This window comes from Pecten maximus, chromosome 18, assembly GCF_902652985.1.
Source record: "Pecten maximus chromosome 18, xPecMax1.1, whole genome shotgun sequence".
In the NCBI taxonomy this organism is placed as follows: Eukaryota; Metazoa; Mollusca; class Bivalvia; order Pectinida; family Pectinidae; genus Pecten; species Pecten maximus.
The window spans coordinates 1,513,631-1,535,547 of NC_047032.1; the positions used below are offsets into that span (position 1 = coordinate 1,513,631).

General features: G+C 36.2%; 2 protein-coding genes across 2 annotated transcripts; both read left to right on the top strand.

Moving 5' to 3' along the window:
• The first annotated feature begins 340 nt into the window (after window positions 1-340).
• Window positions 341-18,804, top strand: LOC117316496 (serine/arginine repetitive matrix protein 2-like). Its single transcript, XM_033871105.1, is given in 11 exon segments — window positions 341-370; window positions 1,505-1,655; window positions 2,001-2,215; window positions 2,757-2,953; window positions 4,253-4,437; window positions 5,451-6,157; window positions 6,159-8,819; window positions 11,741-11,886; window positions 13,347-13,418; window positions 14,546-14,630; window positions 16,633-18,804. Coding segments are annotated over 9 exon segments (4,392 nt in total). The 5' UTR covers window positions 341-370; window positions 1,505-1,525; the 3' UTR covers window positions 14,625-14,630; window positions 16,633-18,804.
• Window positions 18,805-19,877: 1,073 nt separating this feature from the next.
• LOC117316943 lies at window positions 19,878-20,534 on the top strand. The gene has a single exon (XM_033871722.1). It carries the CDS (start codon window positions 19,878-19,880, stop codon window positions 20,532-20,534), a length of 657 nt encoding a protein of 218 aa, XP_033727613.1.
• The last annotated feature ends 1,383 nt before the right edge of the window (window positions 20,535-21,917 follow it).

Below are 21,917 nucleotides of genomic sequence, written 5' to 3' on the forward strand. Positions count from 1 at the left end.
GATATAAATAATTCGAATTAATGATATCCTTAATTCTAATTAATGATATCACATTTTGCAGATAAATACCAGAAATGTGTATATCACACTCTGTAAATACTAAAACGATACCCCGTATATTCAAAAGACTTAAAATAAATATATAAGGCTGTGATCATTCACACATTTTATTATAGAAGTATTGACCAGATTATAAATCAACATTAAACTTGAATTAGACTGTTGAAGAAGCTTCGGAATCATTCCCATCTGTTCAGTCATACTGTATCTCAATCGTAAATAAATAAGTAGTGTGCAACCTAAAAAATCTTTCTTTTAGAGTAGCCTCCCTTGACAATTCAAGAAATGCCGCCAACGGTTGAATGTCCCGGTAGGTTGTGATGTTGTAAACATTGAGTAAGAAGTTGTTACTCTGCTTTTTACATATGGTTGGTTATCTATGCCACGCTTGAAAAAAACAAAACGTGGAAAACACATTATTATGGCGATGCCATGCAATCTCTGTCTCTGCATTACGTCAACAGCTGATCACTATTGACCAATATGTCAACGTTAGGCGTAAATAGCACTGTTAGTTTCAAGCTCGCGATCGAGTGTTCTTTATAATTACTGAGCCAGTAGTGCATGCCAACAACCCACTCAATTACAGATGTCGTGAATGCATAATATAAACAGCTTGTAAAAAATGTGTACACCCAATGTTTACACGGGGGCATGCCGGGTCGGGGCATGCCATGTAAAATGTTTAAATTTCGACCGTGTCAATTTAGGTCAAACTGACGTTTAATTTCGGTACATGGTCGTTTCCTGTTCGATTCACAAGATTCGGTGTTTTGAACGATTGCAAAGATGATTCAGAATAATGAATATATAGGCTACTGACTGTTTAATATGCAAACAAATCTATGCACATTTTCTTTCGCTTGTAAAAATAAGTGAGCACATGCTATATTGTATATTATATAGGCCTATACAAAAAAAACCTAACAACAATACAACTGGTAATATAGCTTATGAAGTATTAGCCCCAAGTTCCTTTGGTCCTGACACCATGCATATGTCCAGACATGTCAGCATCAATGGAAACTTGGGCTTATGAAGCATCAAAAATGAAATCAGTACAATTTCGAGCAGTTTAAAAAAACAACATGATGACGTATGTCCTCGATATCAGTATCTTCTCTGGATTAACCGTTTTCTCGATCAGAATTAATACCTATATAGCTAGGACAAACAATTTGATTGACAACAGATCTAGAGGGAGAGACATAACTCCACCCATTGTCAAAACAATAAGATTTTTCATCATAAGTGGCCATGAATTAATGATCATGAGCTTGAGTCCAGGGAATCTATCGACTTATCTAGATCTTTACCAAGTTTACTACTTCTACAAAACACAATAAAATACTTGTGCAAAACACAATTATCAGCTAAGTAACTTTTGTTAAGGACATTTCTTCCTGGACATACGGATAACTTTTCAAATTTATAATTCAAACAGGAAGAAAATAACTTTGTTGCTATGGATATCGAAACGCCAAAGGAAAAAAAGCCAAGGGTCTTGAAGCGTATCAAGAAAAAGAAACCAGATTTGAACATATCATCAACGAAAAAGAAGAAAGTTTTCAGCTATGGCCGTAGTAATATAAGTTGTGAGTACATATATACATGATGACAATCAGATAATTGTGTATTTTTCTCTTTAATTGAATTATAATTAGTCATCAGGCAATTAACTAATGTGTTATGATATATATATCTGTGTAATGAGTTACCGGTATATCTGTGTAAAACGGGCTTTTCAGATAAGGCCTTTTTATCTCATTTTTAGCCAAGGTAGATTTGGATTGAAATTTTCAGGAGTGAAGTGTAGAATTTTGGAATTTAGCTATAATGTGAAATAATTTTAATCGAGAATAGGGCCCATTAACAAGCTCAAAAAGCCCCCAAAAAAGTACCACATATCAAATATCATTAAATGACATTATCTACCTTAGTGAGTACATCAATCCAGAAACAGAGTTTGCGGGCAAACAACAAGGCTCTAGCTTTTAACTTGGAGAGGAGTAGAGAGGCACTTCGTTTTGCTAACGATGCCAACCTGGAATTACAGCGAAACAATCAGGAACTTCACATGAAGCTTACAACCTTAGAGAGGGTCGCGGGACTGAAAGACAATGAAATTGAAAGTGAAGTCAATGCCAGACTAAAGGTAAAATATGAAATTAAAGTATTAGGATTATCTTGTCATCTTTATATTAGTTATGTCTCGCCTTCACAAATCAGGATAGTTCTAATTAACTTAGAAATGTACTTTGATTACTTCAGAGTTCAAACATACCAACACTAGGTTGACTGTCGATGGAGTTATCGTTCTTGTTTTATTTAATTTCCTATTATAGTTGAACATATAACACACAAATCTGTAAAATTGAAACAAATTTTTATTTTGTTAATGTCTGTACCCTGCAGCATATTTTCTTGAATGAGTGCTTGTTATCCATTGTAGCATGACGTAACATCTTTGCATTAAAAATGTGGATGAAACTGCCTCAGCTTCCACTTAACTGTATATGTAACTGAAAAATTTGACTTGAAAAAATATTGGCAAACTGACATGATGATGAAGTTTAAGATTAAAATTGATGATTTGACACGATATAAATTGTAATAGACATAAACTTTTAGATTGGGTATGCATACTTTTTATTTATATAAGCAAACATTTCTTCAATTTCTGTCCTTCTTTGCAGAAACACATGTCGGACCTGAAAACGAAGATGGTTGGTATGAGACGACTTTTCTACGATGCTTTTGCCTGTATGGATGAGGTAACTGACATGTGTAACCTGCTCTCCCACCGCTCCAGTCACGGTCAACGTGACGCCTCTCTGGGCAGTTCCATCTGCGACACCTCCATGCCTCATGGAGCTTTTGATGGCCACTGCAGGTAAAATTTGAGGCGACCTGTCTCAGTATCTATATATAGGATCTTGTGTCTGAAGTAAACGTTTCAGTGAGATAGAATTGAGAAAATAAATTTTATCAATCTCATACAAAAAAATGAAATTGATAAGGATTCTTTTTTGATATTACATAACTTACATTTTAACAAATAGTTGTGATAACAGAATTTTATAAAACTGATTTTATTATCACATAACTTAGACTTTTATGATCTAAATTGGACATGTTCTCATTTAATTTATCTTCTGTAATGATGTCACAATGCACACATAGCGATGACATCACAATAGAACGGGAACCTATAGCTACAGCTGATCAGATAGAAATAACAACAAAAAAAACATGCAAAGGGTATCTCTTGGAACTCCAATATTGAAGTCCTGGACTTCTGCTTTTCCTGTAGGACTCTGAAATTTTGGGTCTAGGATTTTCCTACAATTTTTCATCTGGGTCCAGGATCCATTGAATTGTTTTTTTTTTTTTTTACCGGACAATATGTGAAATTGGGAAAAACAGAAGAAAGTGCAATTCAAACAAATTCATGTTCATAGATATGACCTTTGCTCTTTTTTATTTCCATTTGGTATTTACATCTGTTATTCATTTAAAATTGCCTGAGGTCTTTTTCACAACAAGCATATTTAATCTCGAAAAATTGACCTTTATTTTGGACATTTTTGGTGGCGAATTGGGAATTTTCACAAAATTTTCATGAAGGGAATGGGTCCTTCTAACGGACCCAGATTCTATTGTAGGAAAATGCCTCTGAGTACACAAAATCTCTTGGTATTCATTATTTTGAACTCATAAAATTTGGAAATGATGTTTGGGACTCACCTGAGAAAATCCACTTTCATTTTAGATAATTACTCAGTCTAAATAATTGCATTACAACTTCTTGAATTACCTGGTATTAAATTAAAGTCGGTATACTTTCCATTTTCCCAACTTAACACAATAGAGCACCGTCTTTATAAATCGTTACAGTTTTGATAACTAGCCGGGGCCAGTAGCTAGAGACATGTGCTGCTGTAGCAATACTCAGTATATATGTTTGTTTGCGATAATAAGCGATAGTGTGATTTTCACCGGAGACCAAGGACGCTGATTGACAACTCCATAAATCCATTTCATAACAATATGTCAACATAAAAGCTTGATATGGAATTAAACGGTAAAATCTTAACAAAAGAAAGGTATAACAGGTTTTAGTACATTGGAAGATTTATAATAATTTTATCAAATTGGTAAAAACAATAAATTATCATTTCTTTTGTTGTAGATCCCTCTTCTCTCAGATTTCCAAGACTGGGTTCCCATCAATGTTACCCAGCCAGGACGATATGCCAACAGGGCTGGAAGCAACATCAAGTTTGGCTGTCAACCACGATATGAGTATGATTGCAGAAACTTCGGTACTTCTGGAAGACATTACTCCTCCGAGCGACCTTGTGGATCAAATCGCTGGTAATTGTCCTGTACAGACGTTTACTAATACTGTGTGTGAGAAAATTTATCTCTTATATTATATCAATGATTTAGCTAATCAAAATCTTATTAACGATTGATGATAACCAATTTGTTGTCTTTCAATCCCAGATAAGGCAGGGCTCAAAGTGGCGCCTATTTTAGTGTCCATGGCGCCTTAAATTCAACATTGGTGACCAGTTATTGACCTATAAGGCGCCTGCATGGCCACTGAAAAATTGTGTAAATTTTTGATTTGGTTAAACTTTCAAAGGTTTCAGTCAATGCTAAAATGATGTTCACAATTGAAAAAATTACAGAGAGATGTTATACTGAGCTAAAGAATTAAAGATTTTTTTTAAAGTTAAGACAGCTTGGGTACTTTGGCGACTAGCTTTTCTAACTGGCGTCAATATTTTATGACTTTGTAGCCAAATAGACCACCTGGTAGAAATATCCACTTCGAGCCCTGTAAGGTTAATGATTTTTAGCCCACCATCATCAGATTGTGGGCTATTCAAATAGCACTGTGTCCTTAGTCAATTGTTCATCTCAACTTCTGTAAACAATCATGATTGTTATCACTATTTCTTGAAAAGTGCTTGAAGGATATTTCTCCAACTGTGTAAATAGGTTTCTGTTGGTCTGTAGTTATGCCCATTCAATTTTGTGTCTTATCATGAAAACAAATTGGTTGACAGACTGCAATGTTGGATTTTGACAACTAAAAATTGTTATCGATAAGATATTTCTCAATCTTAACATGTATGTTCCCTTTGATGCCTGGTTGTGCCCATTTAAGTCTGAATCTGATCTGGAAAACAAAATGGCCGATAGGCAACCATCTTGGATTTTGATGGTTTAAGTTTGTTATCTTTTTTCTGAGAAAAAAGATAACAAACTTAAACCATCAAAATCCAAGATGGTTTGTTTTGAGTTGGAATTAAAGAGTAATTATGGATCAAACATCATTTGAAAGAAATGCTTATCTAATGCTAAAAAAACTGTTTCAGATATTGAAGAAGGAGAGGATGAAAATGTGGAACCAAAGAAAATATCTGTTGATAGCAGTGTCAATAGTGCCAAGATGGCTCCACAGCGAGTGTTGAAACTGAAGAACAAAGATTCCCCATTCAAGGTTCAGCCTACTTCTGTGGAAAAAGCAAACATTAAAGTCCGCAGTCCTGTAGTGGCAAATAAGAGATTGGACCGTCGCGGTACTTTTGTTATAAACCTAAGTATATCAGATAAGTTATCATCGGAATCAATATCTTCAAAGAACAATACTTTGGAATTGGAAAAGGGAGCGTTAAAACCAGTCAAGGACAGTTCTCAGTCAAGTATAGAAAAATTAAACAAAGAAAGTATAGGAGGAAGCGACCCAAAACCGAAGTCACCTGTGATTGGTACAAAGGAAGGGTCAAGGTCACCCAAGCTTGCCGCAAAAACCAGATCACGATCTAAAGGAAGGCTCAATAAGCCGGTGCTGACTGTCACTGAAAGTATGGACAGTCCTGATTTAAATGAACGTAGGAAAACTTTCGTGTTGCCAAGGACGGAGCCAGGTAAGGAGTCCAATCAGCCAAGCACTTCCAAGTCATCGGAATGTTTGTCTGACCACAAAACAGAAGAAAGTGTGGACGAACGACGTAAGACATATCTGCTGCCATCAAGATCAGCACCAAATCAAAAGCTTGTCACCTGTTCTAACAGGAAATGACGATGTTACACAATGTTTCAGTATGGACATGGAAATGACGGAAGTCATTGATAGTACGCAGCTTATACAATTGATATCCTCGGAACAGAATCAACAGAAGGAAATCCCGATGAAAGAAAATAGTCAGTTGGAATCTGGCAATGGCATTCCTAAAGGTCCCAACCAGAGAACTGAAGGCATCAGTCTTCTTCCGAATTCTTCTGACTCATCAGATTCAGAGATGCTGAACAAACCAGCCTCGGTTGAATTCCGCATCCCACGTCCTGGGAAGATCGTCTTCTCAGCATCGAGAAAGGAAATGGATGGATCAAGAAAACCAGTGCCCTCAAAGCTGCCGTTGAAAGCTCGCTCAAAATCGAAGATAAAATTGAGCCGGAGTAAAGGACGGAAAGACATTGTACCAGAATCACCAAAGGTGCTGAAATCAATTTTTGACTTTCATGACAGGACTCCGAAAGGTAAGGACGATACTACGAAGCCTACAGGCTCAGTTTATGATCTTTCCATGAACGAGTCGCTAAGAGACCCCAGCAACAAACCATCGCTGAGTCAGTTCAGACAGAGCTGTGAACAAGAACTGAAAGATAAAACTTCAGCTGGAAGTAAAGAGACTGATGTCAAATTATTACCCGATAATCCAGTGTATTATCAACCTTTAAAGGAATGTTCCCCAGAGCCACCTGTACAGAAACGGAGCCGGTCAAAAAGTAGGACAAGAAAAGAGGACATTGATGATAAAGATGAAAGTGGTAGTTGTAGCTCTAGGTCACGTTCTCGCAGCCGTCGACGTGGTCAGGAGGAAAGTACCGAAAAAGAAATTAATGTTCCGGAGTCGAGAGGAAGGTCAAGAAGCAAGCGAAGGCAGGGCACAACAGAAGATGTTGCTTCACCGGACTCGGGCAAATGTAAAGATTCTGGTTCTGCTGGAATTGAAAATGAGGCTGAAAGTTGTAGGTCAAGAGGGCGTTCACGAAGCAGACGCAGGAAGGACATTGTGGAAAGTGACACTGATGTGGAAGAGAGTGGAGTTAAGGAACGGTCCCAAAGTAGAAACATGAAAAAGGATGGGGATTATGATGGAGAGAAAGCAGGGTTAAAAGTCAGAACCCGATCTCGGAGTAGACGAAGGAAAGAGCAAGAAGAAGATGTGGTAGAAGTGAGAGAAGAAATAACAAAAGAGATTAATTCTACTTCAAAAAACAACCTTCCGGAAGGTGATTCAGATACTGAAGGTCACAGATCCCGGTCACGAAGCATTAAAAGAAAGAAGGATATTGATGCCGAAGCAGACTTTGTGAGTGATAAGGGGAGCTTGAAAACCAGGACACGATCTCGGAGCAGACGTCGCAAAGATTTGGTGGAAAGTGATGTGGCAGATGAAGCAGAAAGCAGACAAATTAAAGATTTGAATACAGCTGAATCTGAAATCGAAAAAGAGAAAGAAGATCGTTTGTCAAAGGCAGCATCACTAGAAAGAGGATGCCCTGATATGGAAGATAAAGACAGAGAATCTAAAGTAAGACAATCTGGATTTGAGGATGAAGGAAGTAGCTCTATATCACAATCTACGGGGAGAATTATTGAAGAGGATACTAATATTGTCAGTAGGAAATCAAGGGGAAGATCCAAAAGTCGACGGAGAGTTGTTGATTCGGACAGTGAATCGAATGTGTCAGCTTCCACAACAAAATCACAGCGTGAACATTGTACAAATGTGGAAGAAACTCCAGACAAGATAATAAGGAAAAGAAAGTCTAGAGGTGCAGATTTATCTGAGGAAAAACAAAAGAGTGCCGTTAAACGAAGCCGGTCCAGAGCTCGATCAAGGACAAGGAAAACCAGCAAGTTGACATGGGAAGATGAGGATGAGTCCAAGCATGGAACAGAGTCTGCAGTAAAAACATCGGAGGAAAATCTGGCAGTTGTGGTGCTTGACAGTGATGAAGATGAGGATGAGGCTGAGATATTAAAAAGGTCTGATAATCCAGTGTATGAAGAAGTTCCAGCCAGTTCCGAAGAGGATAAGACATCGGTACCGAAATCGTCTAACTCATTGGAGTCGTGTGGAGGAGAATATAAAGATAATGAGGTCGATATCGGAGAGTCTGTCATCATCTTGTCATCACCACCAGAATCAATAAGAGTGAAGAAAAAGTTATCACTTCACAGGAAAAGCAGCAGAAAAAGCTCTAATTCCTCTGACACCAGTAAAAAGTCAAACACAGGTGAAACAAAAGATGAAATAAAGAATGTGGAAGAAAACAACATTTCATCTGAGAAGAAACGAAAGGTTGCTGATGAAGATGGGGACAAGATTCCACGCTTGGCTGAAGGACTGTTTGTGACCAAACGAGGCCGAAGTCTGAAGCCAAGCAAGATGGATGACCAGGATTTAGTTTTTGATTTTGAGAATATTTCAAATAACTTAAATATAGACACAAACAATATGAAATTACCCAAAACTCCAAGTACACCAAGTATAGAGGGGCCAAAGGTCACTCCAAAAGATAAAACAGGCAGTTCAAAGTTAAAGAAGCTCAAAAGTTCAAAGAAAAGTACTAATAAGCGACGCCGATCAAATTGTTGTTCACTTTCTGAAGCAGAGCAGCCAACTCCACAGACGAAAACGTCAGTAGAGACGGGATCTAGTACTGATAAAGAGGTATGTACAATTGTAGTTTTTGTCTGAAATGTCTCTGACGTAAAAAACGTACCTGTTATAACTCTGGCGAGGCGAGTGGAAACAGTGGAGGTTGACAAGTTCTCACAGATGTCCTTGGTGTAGCTTTGATCAGATTGAATTGATATACTCCAGATGTTTTTGTAAACACCCTAATGGTCTCAATATCTTGTACTTAATATAACACTTAAGTGGTGACCATGTTTTATCATAACCAGCATCGAAGTCTCCCCTTCAATTGAAAGGAGATATATTGTATTGGTACCATTTCTCCTCCTCCTCCTCCTCCTCCTCCTCCTCCTCCTTAGTCCCCTGCCGTTTGAAAAACGGGTGGGACTTGAGGTTTACCTTCCGTCTGTCCGTCTGTCTGTCCGTCCGTCCGTCTGTCTGTCTGTCTGTCTGTCTGTCTGTCTGTCTGTCACGCAACAGTTGTCCGGATAACTCCTTCTAAAGTACTACTCCGATCTTAACGAAACTTGCTATACATGATCAGTATAACATGTAGTTGTGCATCCCACATTTGTTTTTTTTTTTTTCGAAAAACCATTTTGTCAAAAAAAAAAATGGGAAATGAATAGGTGCACTTATAGCTCAGGCAGGGGACTTTGTATTGCTGTTGCAATACTATCCATCCTTGTTACTTCTAATCTGTTGAGGATTTGATAATGAAACTTGGTACATAGTTGCACAACCTAACGACAATGTGCAATGCATTACCATTAGGTCCGGTGACTTTTAATTCAAGGTCAAAGGTCAAACTAGTGCAGTTTTTCGTTATAATTTCTTATCTGGTGATAACATTATACCATTGCATTAAGGTATTTTCAGTGAAAGTTGCTGTATACCAAAGGTTTACATATAAAAAGACATGTTCGCTGTGAGATATTTAACCCTCTATCTGTATACCAAAGGTTTACATATAAAAAGACATGTTCGCTGTGAGATATTTAACCCTATATTTGTATACCAAAGGTTTACATATAAAAAAGACATGTTCGCTGTGAGATATTTAACCCTCTATCTGTATACCAAAGGTATATATAAAAAGACATGTTCGCTGTGAGATATTTAACCCTATATTTGTATACCAAAGGTATATATAAAAAGACATGTTCGCTGTGAGATATTTAACCCTCTATCTGTATACAAAAGGTTTACATATAAAAAAGACATGTTCGCTGTGAGATATTTAACCCTATATTTGTATACCAAAGGTATATATAAAAAGACATGTTCGCTGTGAGATATTTAACCCTATATTTGTATACCAAAGGTTTACATATAAAAAAGACATGTTCGCTGTGAGATATTTAACCCTATATTTGTATACCAAAGGTTTACATATAAAAAGACATGTTCGCTGTGAGATATTTAACCCTATATTTGTATACCAAAGGTATATATAAAAAGACATGTTCGCTGTGAGATATTTAACCCTCTATCTGTATACAAAAGGTTTACATATAAAAAAGACATGTTCGCTGTGAGATATTTAACCCTATATTTGTATACCAAAGGTATATATAAAAAGACATGTTCGCTGTGAGATATTTAACCCTATATTTGTATACCAAAGGTTTACATATAAAAAAGACATGTTCGCTGTGAGATATTTAACCCTATATTTGTATACCAAAGGTATATATAAAAAAGACATGTTCGCTGTGAGATATTTAACCCTATATTTGTATACCAAAGTTATATATAAAAAAGACATGTTCGCTGTGAGATATTTAACCCTATATTTGTATACCAAAGGTTTACATATAAAAAGACATGTTCGCTGTGAGATATTTAACCCTATATTTGTATACCAAAGGTATATATAAAAAGACATGTTCGCTGTGAGATATTTAACCCTATATTTGTATACCAAAGGTTTACATATAAAAAAGACATGTTCGCTGTGAGATATTTAACCCTATATTTGTATACCAAAGGTTTACATATAAAAAGACATGTTCGCTGTGAGATATTTAACCCTCTATCTGTATACCAAAGGTATATATAAAAAGACATGTTCGCTGTGAGATATTTAACCCTATATTTGTATACCAAAGGTATATATAAAAAGACATGTTCGCTGTGAGATATTTAACCCTATATCTGTATACCAAAGGTTTACATATAAAAAGACATGTTCGCTGTGAGATATTTAACCCTATATCTGTATACCAAAGGTTTACATATAAAAAGACATGTTCGCTGTGAGATATTTAACCCTATATCTGTATACCAAAGGTTTACATATAAAAAGACATGTTCGCTGTGAGATATTTAGCCCTCTATCTGTATACCAAAGGTTTACATATAAAAAGACATATTCGCTGTGAGATATTTAACCCTCTATCTGTATACCAAAGGTTTACATATAAAAAGACCTGTTCGCTGTGAGATATTTAACCCTCTATCTGTATACCAAAGGTTTACATATAAAAAGACCTGTTCGCTGTGAGATATTTAACCCTATATCTGTATACCAAAGGTTTACATATAAAAAGACATGTTCGCTGTGAGATATTTAACCCTCTATCTGTATACCAAAGGTTTACATATAAAAAGACCTGTTCACTGTGAGATATTTAACCCTATATTTGTATACCAAAGGTATATATAAAAAGACATGTTCGCTGTGAGATATTTAACCCTATATTTGTATACCAAAGGTATATATAAAAAGACATGTTCGCTGTGAGATATTTAACCCTCTATCTGTATACCAAAGGTTTACATATAAAAAAGACATGTTCGCTGTGAGATATTTAACCCTCTATCTGTATACCAAAGGTATATATAAAAAGACATGTTCGCTGTGAGATATTTAACCCTATATTTGTATACCAAAGGTATATATAAAAAGACATGTTCGCTGTGAGATATTTAACCCTATATTTGTCTTATAGAATGATCGACCTGCTCCGGGACTTTCTGAACAACTTCAGAACATCAGGAGGAAGCTTGTATCCTTGGACAAACGACAGAGTAAATCTTCCTTAGGATCACAACCCGTACCTTACAGCTTTGACTTCTCAAACCTGGATATGGGCAAGTGAGTATAAATTTTGTCAGCCAAACCATAAACACTTTGAGTTTATCAGGAATGGTCTTACCACTTCTAGGGAGGCAGTGTTTTTCCTGGCCATTTTGAAGGAATTTGGAAATATTTTGTGCCGCAGTGAAAAATTAGGTGGGAAGTTGGGGACATTGGTTTAAAGATTTTGTGTCCTCACATAAAATATACCAGATTTAAAGATTTTGTGTCCTCACGTAAAACACACAAGATTTAAAGATTCCGTGTCCTCGAGTAAAATATACCAGATTTAAAGATTCCGTGTCCTCGAGTAAAATATACCAGATTTAAAGATTCCGTATCCTCGAGTAAAACACACCAGATTTAAAGATTTCGTGTCCTCGAGTAAAATATACCAGATTTAAAGATTCCGTGTCCTAACGTAAAACACACCAGATTTAAAGATTTCGTGTTCTCACGTAAAATATACCAGATTTAAAGATTTTGTGTCCTCACATAAAATATACCAGATTTAAAGATTTCGTGTCCTCACGTAAAACACACCAGATTTAAAGATTCTGTGTCCTCGAGTAAAACACACCAGATTTAAAGATTCCGTGTCCTCGAGTAAAATATACCAGATTTAAAGATTTCGTGTCCTCGAGTAAAATATACCAGATTTAAAGATTTCGTGTCCTCGAGTAAAATATACCAGATTTAAAGATTTCGTGTCCTCACGTAAAATATACCAGATTTAAAGATTCCGTGTCCTCGAGTAAAATATACCAGATTTAAAGATTTCGTGTCCTCGAGTAAAACACACCAGATTTAAAGATTTCGTGTCCTCGAGTAAAACATACCAGATTTAAAGATTCCGTGTCCTCGAGTAAAACACACCAGATTTAAAGATTTCGTGTCCTCACGTAAAACATACCAGATTTAAAGATTTCGTGTCCTCACGTAAAACATACCAGATTTAAAGATTTCGTGTCCTCGAGTAAAACACACCAGATTTAAAGATTCTGTGTCCTCACATAAAACACACCAGATTTAAAGATTTCGTGTCCTCGAGTAAAACACACCAGATTTAAAGATTTCGTGTCCTCACGTAAAACATACCAGATTTAAAGATTTCGTGTCCTCGAGTAAAACATACCAGATTTAAAGATTCCGTGTCCTCGAGTAAAACATACCAGATTTAAAGATTCCGTGTCCTCGAGTAAAACATACCAGATTTAAAGATTTCGTGTCCTCGAGTAAAACACACCAGATTTAAAGATTTTGAGGTTTTCACTGCGAGTTTATGTTGGTGCCTCAATGTCCTACAAAATAAGATCTTTTTGTGTAATTGTTTCCTTTGTTTGCATTCTACTCTGTAAGTCGGTCTTTCTCGATGAATAGATATCTGATAGCAGAGTCGGAAATTAGTCTACGAAGATTAAACTTTAAAATGTGACAAAATTAAAGTGTTTGGTACACAATGATATTTTTTTTAACAGCAGTGAACATGAAAAGAAGCGACAAAGAAGAGGAGCATCACAGGTGTCATATAAGGAGGTGTCTCTGAATGTGTAAGTTATCTCAGCCTATCACTATCATCAGAGAATGTCCATAGCTCTTACAGTCCCAGGAGGCCTAGGCCCATACAGTTATCGGGTCAAAGGTCGAATATAGATCTTCTAACCGGTACATGTTTTCTTGTGACATTATGAAGTTTTCTAAACTAGAATACTGATAGATCAGACATCTGTCTATATCGCTGAGGTTTACATTTGACATTTGGACTTAAAAAAAAAGTGTCATAACCAAACGTTCATGAGTGCAGATACAAATTTGACATTTGATCCTGAACTTTGGTCAGTTGATTCCCTATTAAAATCTGACCAACATTGTTTCTTAGTGTCATAACAAAATCTATAAAAATATACATGTTTGACCTCGACCTTTTTGCTCAGTGACCTTGACCTCTATTCAGTTAAAATCTAATCAACATTGCTTTTTAAAGTATACTGTCTTAATAAAAAAAATCATCAGTGAAGAGACACAGAATTTGACCTTGACCTTTGATCCAGTTACCTTGACCTTTGGTCAGTTGACCCCTTGTTAAAATCCAATCATCATTGCCTCAGTGTCATTTAACAAAATATTTTATAGTGAAGATACAAATTTTATCTTGACCGTTGGACCAGTGACCTTGACCTTTAATCCGTCGATCAATCATGACTTCTTGTTAAAATCTAATCAACATTGCTTCATAGTGCCATACTCAAAAAGTTAATCAAGATTTGACCTTGTCCTTTTAAGCTGATGATGTAGACCTTTGACCTTGACCTTTTACCTCAGAGTGTATTTTTGTAAACTGAACATCTTGACAAAGTTTCATGCAAGTCGGTCAGTCAGTAACAAAATTTGTGGACAGACAGACAGACAAAGTGATTACTATAGGGCACCCATATCAGATATGGGACCCTAACTAGAAGTCAGCTGACTAAATGAAAAGGTCAAAGTTCAAGGTTTTTTGCCATCTTGGAATCTTTGATTGCTCCAATTTTCAATGCAGGTGAATTTTGAAATAGATATTTATAAGGAGAAATCTTACATACACTATTAAGTATTAGGTGGAGTCTGGTTAATTCAGATTCTTGTGAACATAAGCAAGAGTGGATTTTGTTGGCAATAATCATTTTGATTTTTTCAGTAAAATGAGACGGGAAGACTTTGAGGCCCCCAAAGCCTCGCGGAAGCCTAGAAGTAATACGACAACACCTATAAAATGATGTGAGGTAGGGGTAGCTTTGTCTGAACGACTGTAACAGGTCTACATTGCCTTTTCTTTTTTTTTTTTTTTTTTAGGATACAAATACTTTATTCCCTCAGCATTATTAATACATATACATGTACATGTATATATATATACTTATAGCTATGCCATTATGTCATCAATGATACAAAACCTTGTACAGTAAAACTCGTTTATAACGAACTCCAAGGGACCTTTAAATTCAATTCGTTAAACAAGTAGTTCGTTGTATAAATAAAATGAACGAGAATAAAAGTTGATAGAAAATTCGTTATACGTGTTAAGCCTACTGTAACTAGCGAATTTGTAAGACTAGTACTGTTAAAACAAACAATTTAACAAACAGGTAAAGTAACGTTCCTTTAATTACAGAAAAAATATGTTTTCAATTGTTTCCACGAGACATATATACAACCCGACACTGTTTAGTACCCATTCAATTTATTTCATTATACATGTAAAACGTGTACCTGCGTATGTGAGCTTACATGTAAACACACAAATAAATCCCCTTGGGGAGCCCCAGCAAGCTGGCCGTGACCTTCAACGGCTCTTGTAAACAAACCCTGTACAGGTAAGTCACAGGTGATTGGCGATTCGTTATGTGAGTGCTTATTTACTAAGACAGAGAGATGAAGGGACCCAAGAATTAGTTTGTTATGAACAAAAATTCGTTATATAAATTTCGTTGTACAAGTGGTTACATTACTAATATTATATAGTGCTACAGTCGGGGATTAATTTCTATTTCGTTATACGTGAAAATTCGTCCTAACCGAGTTCGTTGTATTCGAGTTTTACTGTAATTTAGGTCGAAAATAATAAAACCTGATGTTTTACTTCCTTCAAAGTCAGTAGGCTATTTTTAATGCTTTACTTTAAAGGTGTAGATTCAAGATACATGTATATACTCAGCCCTGAATTTGATGAAATTTTGTCAGGAGTATTATTGTCTGAAGGAGAGTATAAATGAGGTTTGTGGCTCCCTGAGGCTGGCGAGAATGGCCCAATCGGGAAATATAGCAATTTGGAAACACTTTGAAACCCTTCTTCTTAAAGAAATGATAAAATTTTACCCATATTTGGTTTGAACTATTGTTAAAAAACTAGGGAATTATTTGTTATATAACTTGAATGAGAATACTTTGCCATGCTTACTGATATATCCAGGTGAATGATACAGGCCCTAATGTAGCAGTCTATTTCTATATCCAGGTGAATGATACAGGCCCTAATGTAGCAGTCTATTTCTAGGGTCTAATTGCAGTGACAACTCCAACGCAAGATCCACGTTAACTATTTTTATTAATGGCGGGTGTAAAAACCCTCTTCATAAACGAAGAGGGTCTTACTCTAGGGAGACAAACCGTACCTGGCAAACCGTCTACAATGCAATATTACAAATTTAGGATTTCTTATTACACTAGGAGCACTCTGTACATCCCGGAAGCCTACGTATACATGTCCATCACTATTGAAGACTTGTACGGGAGTGACAAAGCTCCCTGTACATCCCGGAAGCCTACGTATACATGTCCATCACTATTGAAGACTTGTACGGGAGTGACGAAGCTCCCAAAAGCGCAGGTGCGCACTGACCCATGGTCAATCTTACGTAAAAATAGAATAACCCTTGAACCTTGATAAACAGGTTTACAGGTGCTATATACAACGTGTACATGTATATATAGAGATATAAAAAAAACACATTAGAGCAAACATACTCTGCTCTATTGAAGTATAAGTTTTTAAAAATAAGCACCTTTAAAATAATATCTATCAATATACCAATGTCATTAAATAATGACACTGCTACATTAAGGGCCTGTTCACAAGATCGCCATGATCAGTACAACACACATCAGTAGAAAAATCCCTGTACAACATCATCTCTCCTTCAATGTGTGGGATTTTCAGCATTTTTCAGTGGAGGCCAGTGTCAAGATAAGATTCAAATGTGTCATCTATTTTTTTCCTTTTTCCAGATCAACTTCAAATACGACATGACATTCATGGAAATTGAAGGAAAGGCGATGACGGTTCCTCTTTAGAGGGATCAGAAACATCAAACCAATACAGTTTGGTAGTGTAAACACTGTATAATTCATCGTCTGGAATATATCGTCGAACAATTTAGTACAGGTGAAAATAATATTGATGAAGAATGAAAATAACACAACATTGATAAACAGCACTTGGGACAATGGATGTCAGATTCATAAAACTGTATCATTGTGAAGTGGATTTTTTTATCATGTATGGAGGAATAATTCAGTAATCTGATGAAAAATTAAGTGAAGAAATATCAATTGAAAAAATCTTAGGGTGGCTTCACTTCACCAGGGGGGTTCATTTTACCATAATGGTATTTTGACACCATTTTATTCCACACTGGAATAAGCCCATGGGACAAACACACCACCTCTTGACTCGAAGGCTTATTACAGGAAAATGACATGACATTTGTTGGTAAATTTACTGGTTACTGCAATATATATGATGGCTTACATCGATATTTAACCACTTCTGCTGCTATAAAACTTGAACTAAAGTTTGGGAAGTGCTTACGGGTATTTATGAACCATTTTTAGCTTACTATTTTAAATTGATGATTCTGCAGAAATAAAGAAAGTGCTTATTGTGGATAAAAACGGTACCAGGCCTGGACTTATTGCAGGATAAATGTGATAAATGATACATGTTTGTTTCTGTTCATCCATATCTTGAAAAAATAATTGAGAAATGAAAATTCTAATGTTGATAATCATCCTTTCCTCGTGAATTTTCCATTGTCCGAGGCCAAGCAGAAACGAAATTTGTTAACCATGAAAAAATTTTAAAGGGAGAAAGCTTAATGGTGGAACAGCTATTTTTCATGTCAAGAAGGCCGTCTTTTGTAATTACCACCTGTATCGGAGAAAAACACAATTGGAAAGCTTTTCGAGAAATTTCTGTCATAAGTATGTACCCCTAAACAAAGTAACTTCATTTTCCTGTTTGAACAAAATGGTTGACATTTCCTGGCATCTGATTAGTCGAAATCTAAATTTCAGATTTTGTTCATGGGACCGTTTCAAATAAGTACCGGGGGTAACTTTGTTTTTTTGTTTCAAGAAAATGGCCACCGTTTCCTCACCTCTGATTGGTTGAAATGTGAATATTGACAAAATTCCTTGAAAACAATGACCTTAATAATCTTATGGTATTTTAGTACTTAGGATCTATGTACTTTTGTGTATTGAGGATAAGTTAACATTATGAGAGTTGGTTGTAGCTTGACCTCTTAGTATTTCTCTATATGGCATAATTATGTATTTAATATTCCATTGTGGATTTCATTGTTTAAACTTTGAACCATTGTTCAAAAAAGAACAATTGTCTATGTGAATTATTTTTAACTGTGTTGTCTTTTTATGATTTTTATTCTGGTAGCTATGTGCAGATAATGTTTGACTTTGAAAATATACTGTAATTTTTCATTTTTGTGAGGTTTTATTTTCATGTTACAAATTGTAACAGTATATATGTGTGATCCATGTAACATGTTTTGATACAGTGTAAACTTCAGCAAGTTAAGCGACTAGTCTTATCTCACCTTGTTTGGTTTCACAATTTGTTTGATAAAATATTACTGTCTATAACTACTAAAACAATGTCAATATCCCCTCTTCTCTCCATTCACTTTTCCTTCCAATTTCTCAATATTTTCATATCCTTCTTCACTTATCTATTGCTTTTCCTTCCAATTTCTCAATATTTTCATATCCTTCTTCACTTAATATCTATTACTATTCTTTCCAATATCTATATACATCCTCTTGTGAGTTTTGAATTTCATGTACTTTTTATGTAAACACAAATAATATTTAAAAACTCCCAAATCATCACCCACGGATATGCCTGTCCGGACTAGATATTGTGACTGAATCCTATAATTTATTTTATCATTCTGGTTGATGACTGGATGTTGTCCAGAACTAGATGAGCAATATCGTTTATACTTTAGCTTAACATGATGGGTGACCTTGTCTCTGTAATTATGGGTTTGAATCCACTGAGGACTGTCACTAATTTGTTTAGATTTGTCCATAAATGATTTCTGTAACACTTAAAACGGTTTATTGCATGTACTCGCCAAATAAATGGAAAAATACAAAGCTGTTGTTTTTTCTCTTCTTGACACCGAGATACTTATGCATTCCATCAATATTACTTCAACCCTTTTAAAATTTCCTTCAGCATTAGAGATGTTTATTGTAGGGAAACATGACAATTTCTTACTTTATAAAATAATCGTAAAAGTTAAATAGTGATGTAATTTTCTGTCGGCTGTCTTTGTTATCATCATTTGAGAAAGTTTTTCAGTATTAACTCTAGACATTATCATCAGGTCCAGTTGTTCATAAGGTGATTAGCTTAATTACATATGTAGCTCAATCACTTGATTAGTGACCGTCTCATTTCCCCTTCACCTCAAAACCCATATGTATACATTCCTCAAAATCAACAGGTATGAAGAAAATGATGTGTGCTGAAGTTTCACCATTTTTTTTTGTCCAGTTACAATTACTTCTAATTCATTGATCAGGTTTTTGTCGTTAGCCTGATCACCTTTTGAACAACTGGGCCCAGATGGTAGATTATGATGGTGGGCCGATCGTCTTGTCAACTGTCCTTGTCATCATTTCAAAAAGTTTTGTGGTATAAACCTTTAGCCCACTATCTAAGATGTTAGATCACGATGGTGGGCCGATCATCTGTTAATCCCTCGAGAAAGTTCTGTGGTATAAGTAATGGTTATATCATTGGCTCGAGCGGTTATGTCAGTTATCACACGAGAGGGGCGGGTTCAACCCGAGTACGCGAAGCGCACGAGGGTTGAGCCCCGCCCCTCGAGTGTGATGACGGACATATCCGCGAGAACCAATGATATAACTTTTTTGTCGCATAAAGTGTCACGTGATTTCCCGTGTGAAAAAAAAATAGATTTAATCAGTTCGCGCGAAAACTACACGAGGTCAAGATGTCAGATTATGTAAAAAAAAAAACTCTTCGCCAAATTTGTCCGGAGAGCCGTTTGATGACTTGGACGACATCCACTTGTCCCAATTAATGGATAATTATCAACACGATGTAGATCCTGACGACGTTCTTAAAGACGTTATACAAGACGATTTGGGAACATTTGATAAGTATTTTCTCTCTGCCATTACGGAAGACGATCCTGATGATGTCAATAACACGGGGAATCGGCACAAAAAAGAAACGATCTGATCCAATCGACCAGGACGACGAAAACAAGCTGTGGGAAACAGGACAGTTTGGACCTAATTCATCACATTCTCTTTTGAACACTGTGTTTTTCTATAATTGTAAACTCTTCGGACTTCGCGCCATGGATGAACACAGGGGCTTGCAGTGTGATCAATTCGTGTGTGGCTCTGATAACACGGGTACGTTTATTCAGTTTGATGGGAGAACTAGCAAAAACATTCAAGGTGGGTTAAAACATCGTAAACTGGAAGCGAAATCAATCAAACACTATTCCGTTTCTGGGGAGGAGAGGTCATTGTACGATATTTATAAAGTGTATCTTGAAAAAATTAACACTGATCCAACAGGCCCATTTTACCGACGACCCCTTGACGGCCCAGGACAACGGTTTTCTTCTCAACCTGTAGGTGTCAACAAACTTTCAGTTCTAATTAAGTCGTGTTGTTCTGCGGCTGGACTAAGTGGTCAGTTTAGGAATCACTCTGGGAAGCGCACGTGCGCAACACCATTATTTCAACAGGGAGTTGATAAGCAGCTTATCATGTCTCGGACCGGTCACCGCAGTAAGAGCATACAAAAAGCCCTGTCAAGCACAAGCGGTACAGGTCAGTAAGATGCTTGACCCCCCAAAATCAAACTTTAAAATAGAAACGGTAGGCAATCCATCTACGGAAAAAATGCCCAGTTCTTCTACAAACAAACTCGTACCAACGCCGTTAGCGGATATTTCCAACATTCATCGTCAGGGACAGGTTTTCAATAACTGCCAGCAGAGACATAAGAAACATCGCTATATATGTCTCTGCTGCCAGGTATCGTTTCATTTTTCTGCCAAATGAACATTTTGAATTCAAATTTGTAGGTTAATGTAGACGCTAACTTTGATCTTCAATTTCGAATGAATAATTGAAAATTGTGGAATTATTGATAATGAACAGTTACTTTCTGTACACTTGATTGATGACCCTTTTCTTTGATTAAAAGTTGAACATTGTTTAAGTCTTGATTGATTATTTCCGGCCTCTCTCAGTTTTCCCGCGGTTTTAGAGTACCTGTATGGTGACAGCAACATTTGACACTAACAGGCAAATCAGCAATTTCATTGGATAATGCATGTCGACCAATGAGGTACTCAGAAACCGAGGAATAACTAAAGGGGTGGAGCTCTGGTATGGTATAACCAACATCCGTCTATGCGACTTTTTTTAGATTTAGTCCACTATCTAAGATGTTAGATCACGATGGTGGGCTGATCGTCTGTCAATCCCTCGAGAAAGTTCTGCGGTATAAATCTTTAGCCCACTATTCGTCCGCCAACTGTTCTAGTTATCACCATTTGAGAAAGTTCGGTGTAACTTTTAACTATATAAGATATGCATATGACATGTTTACAACATTGGTCCATATTGATTAAGAATCTGACTTGTGACCTTTGGTGTCCATTTTAATGACCTTTTGTATAAACTTCAAACTGTTAGATGATATGCATATTCTAGTGTATACGATATTGATCGACATTGACCTTTGACCTTTGGTGACACATATAATGACATTTTGTATAAATATTAACTATTATAAGCTATTCATAAAACATGTATACGATATTGATCGACATGGATTTGTCCAATTATGTTTTCGGTAATTTATTCATCAAGCGAGACCCACTGTAACGTTTGAATATGGAAATTATGTCATTTTGAAAATCCAATATGGAAAAGGGTCAATATGTTATAGGGTCCATTTTCAACGTTGAATATGGAACCGGGGTCATTTTTAACTGATAATATGGAAATGGGTCAGTATGCCGTGGGTCCATTTTCAACGTTGAATATGCAACCGGGGTCATTTTTAACTAACAATATGGATATGGGTCAGTATTTCATGGGATCCATTTTCAACGTTGACTATGGAACCGGTGTCATTTTAAACTAATAATATGGAAAATTGGTCAGTATGTCGTTGGGTCCATTTCTACCACGTCCTAGTTAGAAACTAC